Source organism: Hemicordylus capensis, chromosome 2 (genome assembly GCF_027244095.1).
Source record: "Hemicordylus capensis ecotype Gifberg chromosome 2, rHemCap1.1.pri, whole genome shotgun sequence".
In the NCBI taxonomy this organism is placed as follows: domain Eukaryota; kingdom Metazoa; phylum Chordata; class Lepidosauria; order Squamata; family Cordylidae; genus Hemicordylus; species Hemicordylus capensis.
Genome location: NC_069658.1, coordinates 333,322,351 through 333,344,392, shown reverse-complemented (window position 1 = coordinate 333,344,392; position 22,042 = coordinate 333,322,351). Strand labels below are relative to the sequence as shown.

Below are 22,042 nucleotides of genomic sequence, written 5' to 3'. Positions count from 1 at the left end.
GTTCACGTGTCCGCCATCTAGAATTGGGTTGGAAGACATTACAAACGATGCCCTATGGCTGTTCCAAATTTAGTTCAAATCAGTCGCACAGTCCACAAGTTAGCCCACTTGCACCTAAAACGTTCACATGTCTGCCATCTTAGATTGGGGTAGATGACATAACAAACTTTGCCATTGGGGCATCCCTATGTGTCCCTACAGCTATAGAAAATTTGGTTCAAATTGGTTAGGTGATTCACAAGTTAGCCCACTTGCAACTCAAAAGTTTATACATCCGCCATCTTGAAATGGGGTCGATGACATCACCACAAACTACGCCGTTGAGGTGTCCCTACGATTGTACCCAGTTTGGTTCATATTGGTCTAGGCATTGCAAAATTGATAGTGGGGGACACACAAACAGACCTATGGAATGCTGGGTGATCTCATAAGCCTACTGAAAAGTAGGCTAAAAAATAATAATAAATGGCAACTACTGAGAATAAGATCTACTTCTCTCAGAATCAAGATGGAAATTATTCTTACTAGTATTTTAGCAGATCCTAATCAGTAGTAATGAAAGAAGCAACATTATGTATTTTGATATTTTAAATGCTTATTTTAGCAGCTGCTGACAAATCTGAATTGCTAATGTACCCAGCTATCGCTTCATGCAATTGGAAAATACCAGCCCAGTTCACCCTGCTCTATTAGTTCTGAACCATTACTCTGAAAAAAATAAGGGAGATGCCTAATTACTTACACAGACTATCTTGGAGGTGTCTAATTCCCAAATTTCTTTCATGGTTAAGAGATTCTAAATTGTGGCTGGCGTGTGTGTCCATGCAGAAGTGATTACAGGGATTTATGAAGGAAAGGTTACAACTGGCAGCTTCTCATTCCTATTTCTGCTCTCCTACAATTATATATTTGCTAATTGCCATGTGTGACACTCTTACTGGAAATATGATTCTGAAATGCTAAAAATACTGATTTGCATAATTTCTCTTGAGTACAGAGTTTAGGCTTTGGAGAAGAGGACCAGGTTTGCAGTTTGGGGGAGCTCATTGATCCAGCACTGTCACTAGAGACTCAAGTGGCCTCTGTGGCTCAGAGCGCCTTTTATCAGCTTCGGTTGATATGGCAACTACAACCTTACCTGGACAGAGACAGCTTGGCCAGTTACTCATGCTCTGGTAACCTCTTGCTTAGATTACTGCAGTGCATTGTATGTGGGGCTGCCTTTGAAAATGGTCCGGAAACGGCGGCTGGTCCAAAATAGGGCTGCAAGATTATTAACTGGGACTGGACGTTTTGAGCATATTACGCCAGTGCTTCGTCAGCTGAACTGGCTCCCAGTCCGTTTCTGGGCCCAATTCAAAGTGCTGGTTTTAACCTTGAAAGCCCTAAATGGCTTGGGATGGGGTTACCTGAGAGAGTGGCTTGCCCTATATCATATGTCCCAATCTGGTCCTTAAGATCTTCTTCAGAGGGCCTCCTCTGGCTGCCCCTGCCAAATGAGGTGAGGTGGGTGGCTACCAGTGAGAGGGCCTTTTTGGTGGTTGCACCCTGTTCATGGAATAACCTCTCAGTGAGGTTTTCCTAAACAAAAGGAAGATAAACTGACAAACTGAGCTGAATGCTTTATTTCTGGGAGTGCAAAAGCAGGAGAGAGCAGACTGAGGGGTCCAGCCTGCCCCACTTCATTGATTTAAGAACCCATATACAAGAGCCTAGTGGGCTTACATGAAGGATACTTATCCAACTGGGGGTGGGTGTCAAGGAGATGCTGGACTGAACTGGCCCAGTCCGGGTCCAGACTCGAACTGAACCAGCTGGTTCCATGCACACCCCTACTACTTGTGTGCCTCCCTACAGAATCTTCTGCCAGTCTCTTGCTAAACTCCTTTGTTATCTGTTTGCAAACTCCTGTTAGGAAAACTACTGGGAGCAAAGCTCCTCTCGTCTGAGCCTTGTATTCAACACCAGGAGTCAAACTGACTCCGCTCTGGAATGTGAGCCTTCCCACAATCTGGGGCCCTCACCTGGAATGAATCTCCCATTCAGTCTTCTCTCCTCAGATGACACAAAAACACTTGTCAGAGACACAAACACTTCCAGCTAGCCAGAAATCAAACCCCAGGAGATTTCCAACCCTACTAATGGGGAATGAGTAGTTCCCATTCCTAAGTATATTTACTTGTTTTTGTTTTTTTGTAAAACAAGTTCTAGTAAGAAATAATCTGCCTACTTCCCTTTCACTATAATCTTAACTTATAATCAACATCTTTACAAGTTAGCCCACTTAAGCCTCCAACATTCACATCTGCCATTTTGAATTCTGGTGGATGATATCTTCACAAACTATGCCAATGAGGTGTCCCTACAACTGTAACAAATTTTGTTCAAATTGGTCCAGGTATTGTGAAGTGGATAGGGACGCATACAACTTCCTTTCAACCAGGGTTCTCAAAAATTTGAACATAAAGTAGCTACATGCAATCAAACAAATACTTTGAGAAACAGTTATTAGAATTTTAAACCTTCCAGCAATTACTTAGACACTCAAAATTACTAAAAACCTGTCAGAATAAAAACATTACGAATACACTAAAAGAATGGTGTTAAGTCGGTCTCTCCTGGGAGGGCATTCTATAATTGCCGAGATCTGAAAATTCCACATTCTACACTCTGCAGGACGTAAGGTCTGGAACTGGTGTATTTTCAGAATACACCATTCTCAGCCACAGTAGCTGTCAATAAGGAAGTCTAAACAAGGAAATAAGAATCGGGTCCAGATTTAGTGTGCAATTGCAAGTGCTTCAACAAAACAAAAGGGCCTTTCTTCATATGGATATACGCCACTCTTTATTTAAACCAACAAATCAGTAAAACCTTGGAGAATATGTGGTTGTGTGGATTAGGATGGGACAGTGGGATGAAATGAAGATGGCAGAGCTGTCAGATGCCTCCATAGAGCACCTGTGGTAACTTCTCAGCACTTCCCATAATGCTTAAAATGGATCTTCCCTTGACTTGCCCTAAAGAGAAATTAGAAATCAAACATGATGCCTCAAAGAGACTGTCGTTATTATTATTATTATTATATGTCCTGCTGGCCCTCAGACTTCTGCAAGGACATGTTTATATACACCACCCACTCACTTTGAGGTTGTGAGGAAGCGCAGACCCAGAAGACCTGCCCTGAAATGCCTTATCATATTTTGTAGGCTTGCTTTAGAGCACCAGGCATAGCTGTAAAAACCCAGAAATGAATATGTGAATGGGCCTTCAGCCTTTTAGTAGGATATACCATTTTTTAAAAGGCAGTATATCCCTGCTTCAGTTATTCAGAGGTGATTTCTAATGGTGCAGCAGTGAAATGACTTGATTAGCAAGCCACAGGTTGCCTGTTTGAATCCCCACTGGTACCTATATTGGGCAGCAGTGATATAGGAAGATGCTGAAAGGCATCTCATACTGCATGGGAGATGGTAATGGTAAACCCCTTCTGTATTCTACAAAAGACAACCACAGGCCTCTCTGGTCACCAGGAGTCGATACCAACTCAATGGCACACTTTACCTTTTACTTCTATACTCACATGGCTGCTCTGCAAAAGAGACATTTGTTGGTGTATGTTCGGCCATTGGAACCACATATTGGAAAGAACTCCAAGGTGCATCTAGTAGGTTTGGCCATGTCAGAAAGCTTCTTGTAATCACTGCAGTCAATCTGCAAGAAGTAAGCAATCTTTTTAGCACATTGTTAAAAAGTTTCACAAAGTTCTAAGAATCATGACTGAATTGTCTCTTAGCCCCAGGAAAATTAAACAGAATCAAAAGCAAACCTTGTTTTCTGGTTAGAGAGAACTATCTTGGATAGCTTACATAAGAACATCCCTGCTGGATCAGGCCCATGGCCCATCTAGTCCAGCATCCTGTTTCATACAATGGCCCACAAGATGCCACTGGGAGCCTACAGGCAGGAGTTGAGGGTGTGCCCTCTCTCCTGCTGTTACTCCCCTGCAACTGGTATTCAGAGGCATCCTGCCTCTGAGGCTGGAGGTAGCCTATAGCCTTCTGACTAGTAGCCACTGATAGACCTCTCCTCCATAAGCTTAAGCCATTTTGTGAGGAGAGAAGCACACATTACACAAAAATGTAAGAGCATTGCCTTGTGCAATAAGATTCCATTGTACCCACATCAGTGAAGACACAAGGGCTTAGTGAGAGATAAAGGATCACAATTTTATTCAGTACAATACAATACAATCATGCAACATAAGAACTGGCTCATTGCCCACCTTATAATGTGAGTCCTAACTACTAAGGCACAAGTTCTTAACCCAAACACTTTTGGGCGATTACACCAGAGCAGCATGTTGACCTAAAGCTGCTTTTCTTAGCCAACCATAGGGATCAAGGCAGCAGCAGGGAGGATCACCACCTCCAAGCTGCACAGCCCTTTTAAAGTTGGTGATGTTCTTGCTGTCTAGAGAAAAGCTCAGCCAGCACACACTCCCTGAGCTGCAGAGATTCTAGGGAATGACTGATAGCTCCCCTCATTATATCAAAGGCATGCTTTGAGGTGCTCTTCACATAACGGTTAACCCCCCACCCCACTCTGTCTGCCATTGTGACCAGGAAGGAACCTGACTAAGAGGAGAGTGTGAAGTAGGCAAAAAAATAAATAAATAAATAAAAATAAAAACAACCACTGTTACTGGCCAATCAGGACAAGAACCATAAAATTAGTACCTGGTCTCCAAAAGAGTGACCAGCAATGCTCATATAATGTTAATAGTGGGTGGGAGGGATGCCATCTCTCTGAAACTGAATGAGGTTCCAGGAAGGAGTGTGCTGCAAATGGCACTAAGAATCTCCCCCCACCCCCAAGGCCACAGCCAATCAACAGTCCCCAAATGTTTCATGCTTCATTTGAAGTCATGCTGGAGCAAATAAGTTGCAGCCAAGTGAGCAGCGGCAGCATCTAGACAAGCATAATTCTGTTTCTAATATTTATTTATTTAATCAATCAAATTTGTACACCGCCCCAAACTTTCATCTCTGGGCAGTTAACAATATCATAAAACAAGTTAAAAACAAACAAAAACTTAAAACAATTTAAGAATAAACCAGAGATTAAAACCTAAAAAAAATGTAGGAAGCTGAGAAAGCTTGGGCAAAAAGATGGGTGTTTTTTTAAATTGCCAGAGATGGGGAGGATTGTATCTCAGCAGGGAGCGCATTCCACAATCTCAGGGCAGCGACCGAGAAGGCCCATCTCTGTGTAGCCACCAAATGAGTTGGCGGTAACTGGAGACGGACCTCCTCAGATGTCCTCAATTGGTGGTGGGGCTCGTAGTGAAGAAGATGCTCTCTCAAATACCCAGGACCTAACCTGTTTAGGGCTTTATAACTAGTACTTTTTATTTTGCCCAGAAATCTATTGGCAACCAGTGTAGCTCCATCAGTAAAGGAGTAATTTGGTCTCTCCGAGATGACCCAGAGACCAACCTGGCTGCCAGGGGCATAACTACCATTAGGCAAGGGGAGGCAGTCATCTTGGGGCCCCACTGCCTCGAGCCCCCCCCCAGAGGCACATCACATGACTCCCCACCTGCCTATGTTGCACCCCCTATGAATTATGTTGAGTCTCTTGGAGATCGGCAGGAACAGAGAGTAAAAAAAGCTAGATTGTGAAGTGTGTTTGTGTGTGTATATCAGCGAGGGGCCCATTTTAAAATCTTGTCTCTGGGCCCCCTCCAACCTTGCTATGCCCCTGCTGGCTGCCGCATTCTAAGCTAACTGAAATTTCCAGACAAAGGCAGCCCCATGTAGAGCGCATTACAGAAGTCAAGTCTGGAGGTTACCAACAGATGTACCACAGTTTTGAGGTCATTGATCTCAAGAAACGGGCGCAGCCGGCGTATCAGCCGGAGCTGATAGAAAGCACTCCTGGCCACCGCCTCAACCTGAGAAACCAGGGAGAGGTGTGAATCCAGAAGCACTCCCAGACTGTGAACCTGTTCTTTTTTTGAAAGTGTGACCCCATCTAGAACAGGGAGATCAAAATCGTCACTAAAGTTCTGACCCTTCACAATAAGTACCTCCATCTTATCTGGATTCAGCTTCAGTTTATTCTCCCTCATCCAGCCCATTACTGCTTCTAAGCAGGCATTTAAGGAGGATATGCCAACTCCTGAAGAAGTTGACATGGAGAAGTAGATCTGGGTGTCATCAGCATACTGATAACACCCAGCTTCAAATCCCCTGATGATCTCTCCCAGCGGTTTCATGTAGATGTTAAAAAGCATTGGAGAGAGTACGGAGCCTTGAGGGACACCAAACTTAAGCTCAGATTTTGAAAAGCAACAATCTCCAATCGACACCATCTGGAACCTGCCCAAGAGGTAGGAGCGGAACCACTCTAAAACAGTGCCTCCCACCCCCAACCCCCTCAGACGTTCCAGAAGGATACTATGGTCGATAGTATTGAGAGCCGCTGAGAGATCCAAAAGGACCAACAGAGTCACACTTCCTCTGTCAATTCCCAATTGGAGATCATCCATCAGGCCAACCAAGGCAGTCTCCACCCCATAGCCTGTCTGAAAACCAGTTTGAAATGGGTCTAGATAGATAGTGGCTGACGGACTAGCTCCAGTAGCATCCATGCTTTGAACAGCTGGCGGGGAGGCAGTGAGAGTCTGCACACTGTCCCAGTGTGTTCTGAATAATGAGCACAACTGCACAAGAGGGCTAGAAGGCTAGTATCTTGATGCTCTTCTGCACTCTGTAGAAGCCTTAAAGCAGGGATGTCTTTCCACTTCCACAGAGCACTTCTACTGCTCAGGAGAATGCTCTGAAATAAAAGGTATAGCTATAATTGAACAAGGGGAGTGGGGCAGAAGTCCCTGGGCCCCTGAGGGAAAGGGGGCCTGCCAGCTGAGCAACAGCTTGTTCTTCCCCTCTCTGATGAGTATGAGGCAGAAAGAGGGGCCCATCTTCACTCTTTTTTCCAAGGCCCACTCCAACTTTGCTACAGCTTTTCCTGAAATGTCAGTATTCTAGCACTCGTGCAATTGTGCCCATAACTCCTAAAGCAATGGAGCAGCATGCAGGCTCTCACTGCTTCCCTACAGCTGCTTCAAGAATGGATGCTTTGGTAGTTAGGATGTCAGCTAGTGGCAACTGACCAATCAGATGTCTTGGGGAGCTCATAAGCATGGGTTTGTATTCTGAGACACAGAGCAACTCTCCTGAAAATCTATGATGTCTGGATACAAATACAAGGATACTTTGTAAATGAAGGATAAGACTACTTGCTTCTTAAAGCAACATTGAAATGCAAGACTTCAAAATTCTGTCCATAATTTGCAAGAATGTTATGTATATAGTATAGTCAAACCATGTGCCTGCATATTGTATCCAAGCATGGGAATAACTTGTAGAAGTTATCACATGCAATATGAATTTGCATTAATAAAGTAACATTCATTGCGGACTCCCCATTTCTCATGGAACTTGAATCACAAAGCATTATTTTTTCTCAACACACAGAGATTACATTGACAGTTTTAACTGCATGCCAGATATCAACACAAACTGGCAGTTAAACCAATGGAAATGGACTGACCTGTGGTCCTCGAGAAAGACAAGCACCTGTAACAGAAAAAGAAACACATACCTATGACCAAAACTGGTTAAAAAAGAAAAAGAAAAAGAACCTTATTCAAGTTTTTGATGTTAATTAATTATTTTTCTTGTAAAAATTATAATCTTGTAAAATATCATAAGTGGCTGCTTATGATATAGGCAAAAGAGTTCTGATAAACCATAGGCGGATTTTGCTAGAAAATACAGAGCTTAAAGTGCTACAATATAGTCTCAGCTTTATATTACTGTGGTCTTAAGAGTGCCCTTCTGATCAAAATGCTGAGTATGATCTTTTAAATGGAGAAAGATCAGGGGAGCATCCAAGGGAAGGAACAACTAATAATGGATTACTTCAATTACCTTCAAACAGACTGAGTAAATTCATGTTTAAGTTAAGATGAAGAGACTAGATTTCTAGATACCCTAATGATTTTGCCAGAACCTGGTGCAAGATGTGTTGTCAGACTGATAGGAAAGAGTGATATAGTGCTATCAAACTGAACATATATGAAATGGAAAATTGCAGAAGTAGTCCAAAAAAGGCACATTTGACTTCAAAAGAGGAAACTTCTCAAAGATGAGAGGGCTGGTTTAAAAAAAAAAAGGAAGCTGAAAGGGGAAAGGGGCAAATCTCTCCAGAACATATTGAAGTTATGTAACACCACCAAAAAACAAAACAAAACCAAAAAAGCACTTCCGCTAGAATGTATACCACAAAGTAGGAGGTACCACCAAGTCCAAGATGCAACCATTGTAGCCAATGAGTAGAGCCTGCCTGTTCTGAGTAGAGTAGAGTCCACTCTAGAGCATGAATAAAATCTGTCTGTCCTGGATGGGGTCACACTTCCCCAGAAGGAACAGGTATGCAGTCTTGGGGTGCTTCTGGACACAAAACTCTCCCTGGTGTCCCAGGTTGAGGCAGTGGCCAGAGGTGCCTTTTATCAGCTTTGGCTGATATACCAGCTGTATCTATTTCTTGAGATAAATGGCCTCAGAACAGTAGTACATCTGCTGGTCACTTCGAGGCTTGACTACTGCAATGCGCTCTATGTGGGGCTGCCTTTGTATGTAGTCCAGAAACTGCAGTTAGTTCAGAATGCAGTGGCCAGATTGGTCTCTGGGTCATCTCGGAGAGACCATATAACTCCTATCTTAAAACATCTACACTGGCTGCCAGCAGGTTTCCGGGCAGAGTACAAGGTTTTGGTTATAACCTATGAAGCCCTAAACAGCTTGAACCACACCGCCCATTGAGATCATCTGGAGAGGTTCGTCTGCAGTTGCCACTGGCTCGTCTGGTGGCTACTCTCGGACGGGCCTTCTCCATTGCTGCCCCGAGGCTTTGGAACACACTTCCTGCAAAATAAGAGCCTCCCCATCTCTTACAACTTTTAAAAGGGCCATCAAGATGCATTTGTTCACCCAGGCTTTTAATTAGATACTGTTGTATCTAAATTGTGTTTTAACTTCTTAATTTTAATTGTTGAAATGTTTTAATCTTTTATTGGCTGTTTTTATTGTTTGTAAACCACCCAGAGAACTTGCATTTTGGGCGGAATAGAAATGTGTTAAATAAAATAAATAGATAATTAAAAAATAGAGTCAAAGAAACTATAAAAGGCAAGAAAGATTATTTCAGAAAATGGAAGATTTACCCAAATGAGAAAAACAAAAAGAAGCACATAATAATAATTTGGAGTGTTACAAAAATTCTGGTAAAGGAAATGCAAGCTGACCATAAGGATACAAAATGGCCATGATTCACTAACATGAATGTGCATCCCTACACTTAATTGCTGCAAAGTGGTGAAGGCCCCATATTTGTACATGCTGCAACTAACCAAAAGTCTGTTTTCATCATTAGTGCAGGAAAAGATGTTAAGACTCCAAGCTGGACTGTCCTGGTTCAAGTTTTACCTCAGTCATGAATCCACTTTGATGGCCAACATCTCTCATCCTCAGATGTGCAATATGGAGATAATACTGACCTAACTTATGGGGTTTTAAGGGTTACTGGCTGACATACAGTGCAGCACCCATGGAAGAGCAGGGCATGTACACTGGTTCTGAGAGTCTGAAAACTTAGGCACCATGGAGGCTCTCTAAGAACTGCATCTGTAGGATGCTTCTCCCATTGGGAATGATGGAGTGTTGATGGGATTTGCAGACACGCAGAACCAGTGCATGCATCCTGCTCTACCATGGGCTTCAGTAGCATTTACACTCACCTGAGGCAAAGAAGCAACACCAGAGTCCCAGAGCAAGGAGGACCAGCATAGCTGCAGCCTTCATAATGTCAGTGGTGTGATTCGGTGCTGATTCTTGTTGTCGTGTCCAGCTAGCAGGTGCTTTCTACAACAGCATCCATGCATTTATATATACCCAAGAAGTCCCATTCCCCTACTCTTGCAGTGATGAAATATTTCCCCCCTAATTTGCAGCAAACAATGGAACCCCAAAGGTCTTTAGGTGTTTCTGCCTCTGACCAATTTGTAGGAACAAGTGGGGCAATTATGGGCTGCTTTGTTCTGAGTCTTGTAAACATCTGAAACTTATAATTGAAATCAGTTGGCCATTTCCCATGCCGTGCAGCAGGGGGGGCTGGAAAAGAAAAGAAAAGAAAAGGTACTTTACAGCCATGCTGGTTGTTGCCTTTCAAACAGCATCTGACTGCAGGGACCATCACACATGCACTGATTAGGACTGAATGCCATACAGATGCAATCCTCTCTGCTGTGTGCGTCATCTGTTCCCCCTTGTGCCCCATCCATAAATGAAATGCAGTGATCTAATAAGCCACTTATCAGGCCTGCTTCATAGCAAGCAAAGCATTTCTATCCAAAAGATAGCTGGCACTGGTACTGAGCCCACTTATGGAGATGACAAAAGTGGCCACAGTCTAAGCTTGACATTGGAAGTTACACTTGATCCCACTTCCAGCTTTTCTATCAACATCCAGTTTTTCACACCACACATTACGAGGTGACTGATTGATACAATGTATTGGTCTGCACCATCTCGGCTTGCACGTCACCATTTTGCAATCGCCTGCCAGATACAATCAGTTTCCCTCAAGTGTTACTGAAGAGTTCCATGACATTGGGAGATAAGTAGCCAATTTGCTAGTAGTGCAGTGGGAACAAAGCTCTACTGCCCTGAGAGCTGGTGCACCTGCGGACCCCTTGTATGCATGTGGGGATTGCTTGTTTCCCCTCTTGTTGGTGAGAACACCATTCCTGGCTGACTTGTCACTACATTTGGGCATTGCAGCATGGCTGTAATAAAGGAGCTTGTCTGCACTGTGCAGAACTATAGCTTCAGTACACAGGCAGGGCTGCCACACGGGAAAGAGGACAGGTCTCCTGTACTTTTAAGAGATGCCCAGAAGAGGGAATTTCAATGGGTCTGGAATCAGCAGTGCGCACTTTGCAGTTGCCCAGTGATGCCAGCCTCTGACACTGGCCCTGCTGGGGGGCTTAGCAAGGTTAGAGTGGGCCCTGGGTCAAAAGGTGAAGATGGATCCGATCCTTACCCTTCCTGCCTTCCTTTTCAGAAAGGTGGGGAAGTGAGAGTATCACTCAGTGGCAGGCCCCCTCTCCTGAGGGGGCCCAGAGACATTTGTCTGCCGACTCCTTGTTCAGTCATAACTATGCTCCTGGGCTCTACTCAAGGAGAAGGGCTTCAGTAGGAAGTCTTTATATGTGGGAGCATTCAAACATGAGGGGAACATATTCTGGAGGAGTAGCCTCCTACGAAGTCTGTGTTACATGCCTTTTCTGAACATTTAGTTTTCAGTCTTGGTCATGCTAGGCAGAACTCTGCAGTCCTGGCCTCAGAGATCAGCCCACTGATGGGGACCATTGGCACCCATCGAGGCCCCAGGGCCCATATGAGAGTGTTGGGAGAAGGCAGTGGTACTGCAGGTGTTTCTCAGCACTGCATGTCTTTTGTGGCACCACAATCTCCTCCCAACTGCTTCCCCGTCCACAAATGGGAATGTTCACATTTGCAGATGGGGGTGGGTGGGAGAAGGCAGTGGTGGTGCCAGAGTGTCATGCTCTGCCTGCCCCTTCCTTATGCAAAAGGACTTCCTCCCAGGGTCCCCTGTGATAATGTAGGGGTCTATTGAGAAATATATGCGATACGGTTGAGAGATAAATGCAGTTTTTCTCCCTCTCTCACAACACTAGAACCAGGGGTCATCCCATGAAACTGAAGGTCAGGAAATTTAGGACCAACAAGAGGAAGTTCTTTTTCACACAGTGCATAATTAATCTATGGAATTCTTTGCCATGAGATGTGGTGATGGTCCCCAGCCAGGATGGCTTTAAAAGGGCTTAGACAAATTCATGGAGGACAGGTCTCTCAATGGCTACTAGTCTGAGGGCTATAGGCCACCTCCAGCCTCAGAGGCAAGATGCCTCTAAATACTAGTTGCAGGAGGGCAACAGCAAGAGAGAGGGCATGCCTTCAGCTCTTTCTTGTGGGTTTCCCAGAGGCATCTGGTGGGCCACTCTTTGGGCCTGATCCAATAGGGCTGTTCTTATGTTACCAGTGAGAATGGTATTCTGGGAGGAAGGCTCATTCATCAAAAAGGGGAAGAAGCAGCTGCCAAGAGAATTGATAGTGGCTCCCCCCTCCCCACTCCTCCTCCTCCTCCTCAACAAATGAGAGGAGAATGCAGCAGCTTCTCCTCCTCCCATCCCCCCAAGGTGAAGAAGAGAAAGAGCCCCCATTCACTAAGGGGGAGCAACTACTCTGCTGACCTGTTGCTGCCACCTACCCACCCACCTGCCACTGCCCTCCCTTTCTCATTCAGATAAGCTGGGGTGGAGGGGGATGCACGGGATTGTGGGGTGGGGCAGGGGGGGAGTGTGCTATGGAGTCCCACTGCATGGTTTTGCCCCAGGATTCCCAGTAACATGATGCTGCCCTGGAATCCAGTGTCAACATTTGATGTGCTTGAGAGTAGAAAATACTAAAACTAGTTCAAATATGCATCTTCTGCTTTTCTTGATGAATAGTTTGTTTATTCTATGGGACAATTTTAATAGAACCATTGCAGGCCAGTAAATGGCTACCCAAAGCTGTTTAAATCTCCTGGTGTTAAATCTGACAGCTTTTCTTATCACAAGCAAACTACTAGTCTCCACTGACTCATCCCCTTCCAGCAAATACTTTATTGTGGATTCCATCATTCTCAAAAGTTTCTCTTGTATTGATACTTCTGCTAAGGAGTTTAGTATTTCCTGCAGCTGAGAACCTGATTCATTTATTTTTTGAAAATATTTATATCATACCTCTCTAGTGACAGCCTGAAAGACCAGCACTTGCATGGCACACAGCCCTGGAAATACAGAGATTTTACATAAAAGTGGACCCAAAGCCTAAGCCTGCTAAGATGAGAGTAGCAGCTGTTCTTGAATGATATGTGATTCTTGCATCCTTGCTTTGAAAACAGGGCTTCTAATTGTCCATATTAGGGTTGACTTCTTGATCTTGAATGTGAGAATTTCACATGCAAGAAATTAATTGAACTTTAAATTTGTATTATTTCATTAGTCTCAAACCTTGGCAGTAATCAAATATGTGCTGAATGAAGTGTAAAGGTAAAGTGTGCCATCAAGTCAGTTTCGACTCCTGTTGCCCACAGAGCCCTGTGGTTGTCTTTGGTAGAATACAGGAGGCTGTCTCCCGCGCAGTATGAGATGATGCCTTTCAGCATCTTCTTATATCGCTGCTGCCCAATATAGGTGTTTCCCATAGTTTGGGAAACATACCAGCGGGGATTTGAACCGGCAACCTCTGCTGTGCTAGTAAAGTCATTTCCCCACAATGAAGGGAGGAATTCTTAATTTATAGTCACATTATTTGGGAGATAAATGTAATACCAAATAAATTCACCAGATGGCTCTATATGTAGGAGATTTCAGTTAGGATGAATTGCCAGAATGAATGGAGAACATGGGGTCTTTGGGGCAGGACTGGCTCCAGGTTTCTGGGAGCTATCAGCAAAGTGCCCTCCATGGGCCCCCTCATATCTAAATTGGCCCTGAGGGCATTGGTTTTTTTCACCCCCAACTCAAAGGCTATGGGCACAGAGGAGATCTCAGGGATCAGCAGTGAGCTCTCGGTAGCCACCCCATGAAGCTGACCCTTTTTAGCCAGCCCTGCTTCTTAGGGCCAGATTACAAGTTCTGTGCAGTCTCATGACTAGTTTTTATTTTTATTTTTTAGAAGGAGGAGGAGGAGCAGGATGCGGAGGAAGCGGTGGCATGGATGATTTCAGGGTGACTGGGGGACTTTGGGTGGGAAACAGGGCCGGATTAAGCTAGTGTGGGGCCTGTAGCATATGTTATGAAGGGGCCCCAAATTAAAAAAAAAAGCACATTAATATTGAAACATAAATTACTTACTTGCATAGTAAAGTAATTCATTTTTTTCCATTGCCTAGTGCCCCTCCCACCAACCATCCCATGCCTCCACTCAGCTGAGCCAGCCAGTCAACACACTTTGCAAAACACACACACACACACACACACACACACTTTTGTGACTCCTGACCATAGGTTCTCCTTTGGAGTTATTTTCACAAAGAGAAAGGGGGTGGGGAACAAAACTCAGAATGTTTAAATTAAAAGGTTCTCAGGAATTCTGTTCTTTGAGAAATCTGAACCTATTAGCAATTTTGGCACACAACAGTGGATGTTTGATTCCAATGTGTGCAGAACATATTGGATCCCAGCAGCCATCACATTAAAAGGGCCATTTGACAATATTAAGAATATATGTTTAACCTCTTGTGCAAGCCTGACAGGAAAGCAGATGTATATTTAAAATAGTTGATGCATTGCAAATGAATGTGATTATGATGAGGTGCATTAGCAACTTCCATGAAAACAGAAGTATCCAAAAGACTATCTTTTGGCAGGAGGCACAGCCTCTTTCAATCTAAATTACACTAACATGATTAATATTAAAAGGAGGAAATGCACAAATAATTCAGTGCAACCCTAAGCATGTTTACTCAGAAGTAAGTCCCACTGAACTCAATGAGCCTTACTCTCTAGTAAGTGTGCTTAGGTTTGCAGCCTCCGTTTATCTTTGGACAATTTCAACGGGCATCCCAATGTAAAGCTAATGAAGTTGGCAACGCAGCAGTAGTTATTTCAGTTCTAGAGGAGAGGAAAGGAGCTCACCTTAAACTTGGCAGCCAGTTCCTTGAAAAGCATTAAGCAATGATCACAAATTCCCTCCCAACAGCACTAGATACTAAAGGAGGATATAAGTGACCTTACCCAACAAGACCGTGATATAAGCTCCCCTCAACTGATCCACTAAACTTTGAGACTCCTCTTGCCGCGCATCTGAGTTACTTCCGGCTTTCTTTTTCCTCTTAAAGGTACACATTCTCATTGTTTATCTTTACCCTCTCCCAGTCAGTCAGAAAACGCTGGCAACATTCAACTAGCATCTTCTTTAACTTCCTTTCTTCCGCTCAGCATAAGTTAGTTGTTTTTTTAATCTAAACTGCTTTTATTTCTTTTACTCTCTCTGTGTGTATGTTTTAAAAAACTTTTACAGTTTAAACAAATAAAGACCAACTCCCTGGCGATTAAGTTATCTTTGAGACCCCTTTGCAAGCTATCTGTTCCTATTGTTGTTCTTACTGCTCCCTCCACTTAACGTAATAGATAACCCAATCAACACCATGGTGCCAGGAAGACCTTGCTTAAATGCCCTCAAGCAAGGCAAGAGAATGGGCAGCAGCATGCAATGAGGAGAGTCAGAGAGCACCAATTAGAGATCAAAAGAAGGGGCAGACGTTCAAGCCAGGCATGCGGGGCCTGAGAAAACGCGGGGCCCATAGCAAATGCTACATTTGCTACTATGTTAATCCGCCCCTGGTGGGAAATGGGGCAGAGATGGGTTTTTCAACTATTGCCTTGTAGTCATTTGTTGCTTAAGGGATCCTCAACGTTGGCCCCCCAGATGTTCTTGGACTTCAACTCCCATAATCCCCAGCCAAAGGCCACAGGGCCTGGGGATAATGGGAGTTGAAGTCCAAGAACATTTAGGGGCCCAACGTTGAGGATCCCTGGTAAAACACCTGCCCCCCTCCCTGCTGCTTTTTCAGCTTCCTAGGAAAAGTTAAGGAAACCGTGTTGTAGTCACAAGCAAAGAATGAGGTTGTCCAAGAAGTGTACCAGGACAAGTCAGGTTTAGGGTTGGAAACAAGCAGCCAGCGGGACATTTGAAAAGAGATGTCTCTTGTGATGCACCTCCTGGGATTTACTAGTCTTGTGGCCCAAATTTCCTACAGATCATGATGATAAAATTTCTTATTCCACTGCTAGGTTTTGTCTTATACCTAGCAGAAGTTGCAAGGATATGACATCTAATTGAATAGTTAAGTATTATTATCTATTGAAGTAAAGGTAAAGTTGTGCTGTTGAGTTGGTGTCAACTCCTGGTGACCACAGAGCCATGTGGTTTTTATATTTGTATACTTATTTTATGTATTCAATACATTTGTATATTATGTACTATGTATTATTTATATTATGTGGGTTTTTCTAAATTTCCTCCGGTTGGTGACTGAAATAAAATTTGTTGTTGTTTCTTCTACAGAAAGAATTAATATATCCCTACTGCATCTACACAATATAATTTTTTTTTAACTAGGACCCCCCCACCCCTGCCATCTACCATAGCAAAGCCTTCAGGGAGATGGAAGATTGCCATGGGGAAGAAGAGGCAGCTATCCTTGGGCCTGTATTGCCAGAAGACTTGTGAGGCCCAGACTTTGCAAGACTTGCAGCGAGAGGAAGGAACATGGCCTATAAGGGCCACTTGCCACCTTAGCCTAGTGTTAGTTATGGCAGGTAGGGCACACAACCCACTCACCTGCTTGCATGAGGAAGGGATCACACAGGGCCTTGGCTAGTTGTTTTTTATGCGGACTGTAAAGGAATTGTTTATGCTAGTCCTAATATGCCATTGGGATGGCAATATGTTTCTGGGCAAAATACAAAGTGCTGGTTATGACCTTTATAACCCTAAATGCTTAGGTCCTGGTTACCTTGGAGAGTGTTCTGTATGATCCCCATCGCACGTTGAGGTCATCTGGAGAGATCCGTCTCCAGTTACCACCAGCACGCCAAGTGGCAACTCAGAACCAGGCCTTCTCTGCAGCTGTTCCTGGCCTATGGAATGCACTCCCAGCAGATATCTGTCACTTGGGCTCATTGTTGCCCTTCAAGAGAGCCCTAAAGACTTACTTGTTTGGCCTGGCCATCCAAGGTTTGTAAATAGCTTTTAGGTATTTTTAATTGGTTTTAAATGGCTCTGAACAGTTTTAAATTTGTTTTTATATTGTTTTAACCTGTTTTTCCTCCAATCCTGTTTGTTGTAGTCTTTTACTTGTTGTGCACTGCCCAGAGCCTTTGGATGGGGTAGTATAGAAATGTTATAAATAATAACAGCAGCAGCAGCAGCAGCTTTACGGAAAGCCACCATCCAAAATTGAGTTATTACTCAATGAAGTTAGAATTTATAGCTGTGACATCGCAATGGAGTTTGGACTAGACAAATGTGCTATATTGGCAATAAATCAAGAGAAAATGACAACTAGTGAAAGAACTGAGATGTCAAACGGAAACAACAAAGAGTCTGTCACTTGAGGAAAGTTATAAGTATTTGGGCATTCTCCAAAGTGACAAGATCAAGCATGCTGAAGTGAAGACCAAAGTTAGCAAGGAATATATCAGGCAAGTAAGAATGACACTGAAATCCAAACTCAGTGGTGGTAACACTATCAAAGCAATCAACACATGGGCAATTCCTGTCATTTGATCGATATACAGCAGGTATTGTTGATTGGACACAAAAAGAATTTGATGTGCTGGAAACCAGGAAAACAATGACCATCAATCATGCTCTGCACCCAAGAAGTGATGTTGATAGGCTGTACCTGCCAAGAAATGGTGGTATGTTGCAAGTCAGACAGTCTGTTGAAGAAGAAAAATGAGCATTGGCGGAATACATCAATGAAAGCCAAGAAGAAATGCTACAGGAAGTGAGTATGATAGGACTGTTGAAAATAAAGGAATTGAAGGATGAATACAAAAAACAGCAGAAGATGAATCAACAAGAAAAATGGCACAACAAACCATTACACTGCCAGTTCTTTAATGACATAAAATCGAAAGTCAACAATAGTTAACATGACAGTGGTTAAAGAAGGGGACATTGAACAAAGAAACGGAAGGTCTCATGTATGCAGCCCAGGAACAATCACTATGAACAAATGTTAGAAAAGCAATAATTGATAAAGCCCAGAAAGACAGTAAGCGTTGATTATGTAAGGAAGCGGATGAGACAGTTGAGCAGCTTGTATGTTGTTGTAAGAAAATCACGCAGACTGATTATAAGGAAAGACACAACAAAGTTGCTGCATTGATCCACTGGGACTTTTGCAAGAATTACAAATTGCCAGCAAGCAAGAATTGGTGGAATAATCCGATTGAGAAGGTCACAGAAAATAAAGAGGCAAAAATCCTTTGGGATTTTCGAATACAAACTGATAGGCATTTAGCGCACAATACACCTGATCTGACAGTCATCGAGAAGAATTGGGTTCTGATAATTGATATTGCAATCCCAGGGGATAGACGAGTCAATGAAAAACAATTGGAGAAAATAGCTAAATGCAAGGACCTTCAGATTGAAATGGAGCGGCTCTGGAAAAAGAAAACGATAGTGATGCCAATGGTTGTTGGTGCCCTTGGTGCAGTACCAAAAAAACCTGAACACTATCTCGACACCTTGGGCATCAATAAAATTACAACGCATCAGCTACAGAAGGCCACACTACTTGGGACAGCACAAATACTATGATGATATCTTTATTTTTCTTTAGTTATCCTAGACTATTGGAAAGGGCCCAATAATTAAAGTCAATAACATTAAATCCAGTCAATAACATCTGGTAGACTGTGTGTAAATAGTATAATAATAATAATTTAATGATCTTTCTTTTGGGTAGGCTTGAATTGTGATGCAATTCATGGATTTGACTGTATGGCTATTAATTAACTTGTTTAGTTGTTTTTTGCAACAACTTTTAGCAGAAGGACCAGTGCAGATGTGGAAAAATACCAGCAGTATGATGAGTTTGTTGAGAATGGCCCAGAAGGACCATCTTGGTTGAGATAAATAATATCAGCACACTCACAAGGTTGAGCAGCCCATGAGTGAGACTGCTGTCTGTGGTAGTGAAGGTATGGTACAGCCAACAGGATTGCAGGAGACTGAAATGGGGTATCTCTCTCTCCTTGCAAGGAAATAGTAGGCTGGCTTGCCCCTTAAATGAATGGAGTTGCGCGAGAGTCCTGTGCTAGGCTTTCTGTCCATGTCAGTCTCACTGGACATCATAACACAAAGAGTTATATTCCACCCTTTACCTTGCCAAGTCATGTTTCTTCACTAAAGTTTTGGCCAGTTTTATTCCAAGTTACTAATATCTGCTTCTTTATTTCCTTCCCACTACAACCCTATTCAGACTTTATGTTCTATTATGCATTCAGATATCTGTAGACATGTATACATTTTTGTGTGAATGACTGTACCTGTGTTCATTTTAAAAGTAAACTTGGGTACAGGATCCCTTGTACGCATGGTATAGATAGGAAGAGTATTGCTGTACTTGCATTCAACATAACATGTGAATTATTATTATTATTATTATTACATTTATATCCTGCTCCTCCTCCAAGGAGCCAAGAGTGGTGTACTACATACTTAAGTTTCTCTTTCACAACAACCCTGTGAAGTAGGCTAGGCTGAGAGAGAAGTGACTGGCCCAGAGTCACCCAGCTAGTATCATGGCTGAATGGGGATTTGAACTCGGGTCTCCCCGGTCCTAGTCCAGCACTCTAACCACTACACCACGCTGGCTCTCACAGGTACAGAATGACTGTATCTGTGTACAGATCCAAATCCATGTTCATTGTACACAGATTGTATGAATACTGAAGATACTGCGTGAATAGGGCTCTTGTGTTATTTAATTCTGAACCCCACAGTGCATGCACTGCCCCTGCACACAAGAAGAATTACACATAATTCTGCAGTATATGAGAATGTTTCCCTCATTTTGAAACTGAAAATGAACTCCCCCCCCCAACAAAAAACTAAAATGAACCTTTACCATAATTGCACTTGGTAGTTTTAAACAAGTGTTCAAGTTTGGGTTGCATTGATTTATTCATTCAGCTATTCACCTTTATCACCCTAATGCATTCCAATATTAGGGGGAAAAATCTTCCTCAAATGCAACAATTGCCTTGCGGAGATTAGCACTTTCCCAATGTTTTTATTTCCCTCTCTTTACCAGAAGAATAAGGAGGACAAGGGAATGGAGGCAGAGTGGAAGGCTTCAAATAGGTGGCACCAAAATGTCTTTTCAAAGCCCTTGTAATTCCAGTAATGTCACAAGTACTGCCTGAAGTTGGAAATTAAAAACTATAAATAAAGCACCTGTCTAGAAGAGAAACACCATGAAAAGTCCTTAAAGAGACTGCCGAGTTTCAACTTATCTGCTGGGTTTTTTAAATCTACCTTGATGGAGTTAATAGCAACTGTGACCAGAACTGCAAATAACCTCGTGGTAAAAATTCTCCTTATCAGTGCATTAAATAGAGTGCTTGGTTCCAAATGGTGTGCACTAATTTCACAACTAACACAATGCAAACCTTAGTTTTCCCCTTGAGATTTCTGATTTCTTGTTTCATCTCTTAGCTCTGTTTGAGTTCAAATTGTGCACCAGATTGGATGCAATACTTCTCCAGTCCAGTGCCCCATATGGAAGGGAGCAAGAACATGCCTGTCCTCCCTACTCAGAAAGTACATCTTTCCCATCTCCATCACATCCCCACTTGGATGTGCAGGTTTGTTGGAGTCAGAGCACACATATCAGCTGGGTGAGAAGGGCAGGAACACTCTTGCTCCCTTCCACCTGATGGCTGGATATGGAGGAGTGTCATCCAGCCCAGCCCAATGTGTGTTTTTAAAGGTTAGGGCTAGGCTTGGCCCATAACTTGAACTCAAAGAGGTCTAGAAACTTGCATTTCCATAATTATGCTGTGTAGCAGACAATGCTGATCTGTTCATGCAAAATATAGTGCCATATATATTCCCAAGGGTCTCAATTTTCATTTTATAAATGGGAATCCCAAAGGATCATAGCTGGGGCTGAACTCATATTAATTTAATATGATTTACTAGCAGTGTGTGTCTGATTATTATTAATATATAACAATACACATTATCTCAGAATTTGCTGAGAAAGTCTTGTTGATCAGCTGATCTGGGTAGCAGGATTGTGTGGGATAATTTTGGGTCTGGGCTGCAGTGATAACTAGGTAATTTCTTGGCTCATTGGGCCACCAAACAGGTTTTATAATGAGGAATTGGAAACACACAGGGCTACATTGCAAAATCAAGGACTTTGGAATTCCCATTGATGCTGAAAATATGAAAATAAACTTTTGTGCTGGAGAAGACTCGTTTAGAAATGCTTGTTTTGAGTGTACTTTGAACTGGGGTGCAAATCCCCAATAAGCATTACGAGGAGTTCCCCCCTCATTTTACAGAACTCTCTCCACCCACCCTGATCAGCTATATCTTCAGTCCTCAAAACATGTTTTCAATCCAACAAAAGTGTCTTCCCCCCAATTTAAATGAGGAGTTGCAACTCAAGCATTCCTTCTGTCTAATCCAGAATCTAATCCCCCTCTTTTGAATCCAGAGTGTGTTTTGTGGATATATAGTGAAAATGACAATTTAGGGATGTGCACAAATCGAGATTCAAGCACAGATTCGAAGCCAAATTTGTTCATGGGGCCACTGAACCAATCTGACTGGTGGAGGGCAGTGTCAGGAGGGGGGGGTGGTTGACAAGTGGCACCTTTAAAAGTGAGGATAGTAGGTCCTTACCTGGTCCTCCGCCACGCCACACAGCTTCCTGCTGTGGTGTCATGCACCCTAGCAGTCAGCACATGCTGGTGGCTCTCCCTGCCAGCAGCCCATGCACACTGGTGGTGCTCTCCCCAGAAGCCTTGGCATGACAGTGGTTCAGCGGCAGCACACACATGGCCTCTGCGCATGCACAGTGGCTGTTTGCGTGGCCAGCATGGTACTATTTTACAAGTAGCTTCAAATAAATCCCAGACCTATGGAGAGCTGGATTTGGGCCTTCAAATCTGCTCCTTAAAATCAGACTCATTTTCCCCCATATACCCCTACTGCTTACTACTGGAAGTTTCTTTGTCCTTAACCATGATGTTGCTGCCATTGTCATTCCAGGAAAACATCCGTGAACTATGGAAGTAGGCAGTGTCATG

The 22,042-nt window shown here is 43.2% G+C and overlaps 1 protein-coding gene across 1 annotated transcript in view; it reads right to left on the bottom strand.

Annotated features, from left to right (window-relative positions):
- Positions 1-2,834: 2,834 nt before the first annotated feature.
- LOC128343998 (uncharacterized) overlaps positions 2,835-22,042 on the bottom strand; it is an 81,453-nt gene continuing 62,245 nt past the window's right edge. Inside the window, exons 5-8 of the mRNA XM_053293436.1 lie at positions 9,866-9,989; positions 7,618-7,643; positions 3,584-3,714; positions 2,835-3,020 (exon numbers count right to left, since the gene is read on the bottom strand). Coding sequence (XP_053149411.1) covers positions 2,975-3,020; positions 3,584-3,714; positions 7,618-7,643; positions 9,866-9,989 — 327 coding nt within the window. The 3' untranslated portion in view covers positions 2,835-2,974. The remainder of the gene's footprint in view (positions 3,021-3,583; positions 3,715-7,617; positions 7,644-9,865; positions 9,990-22,042) is intronic.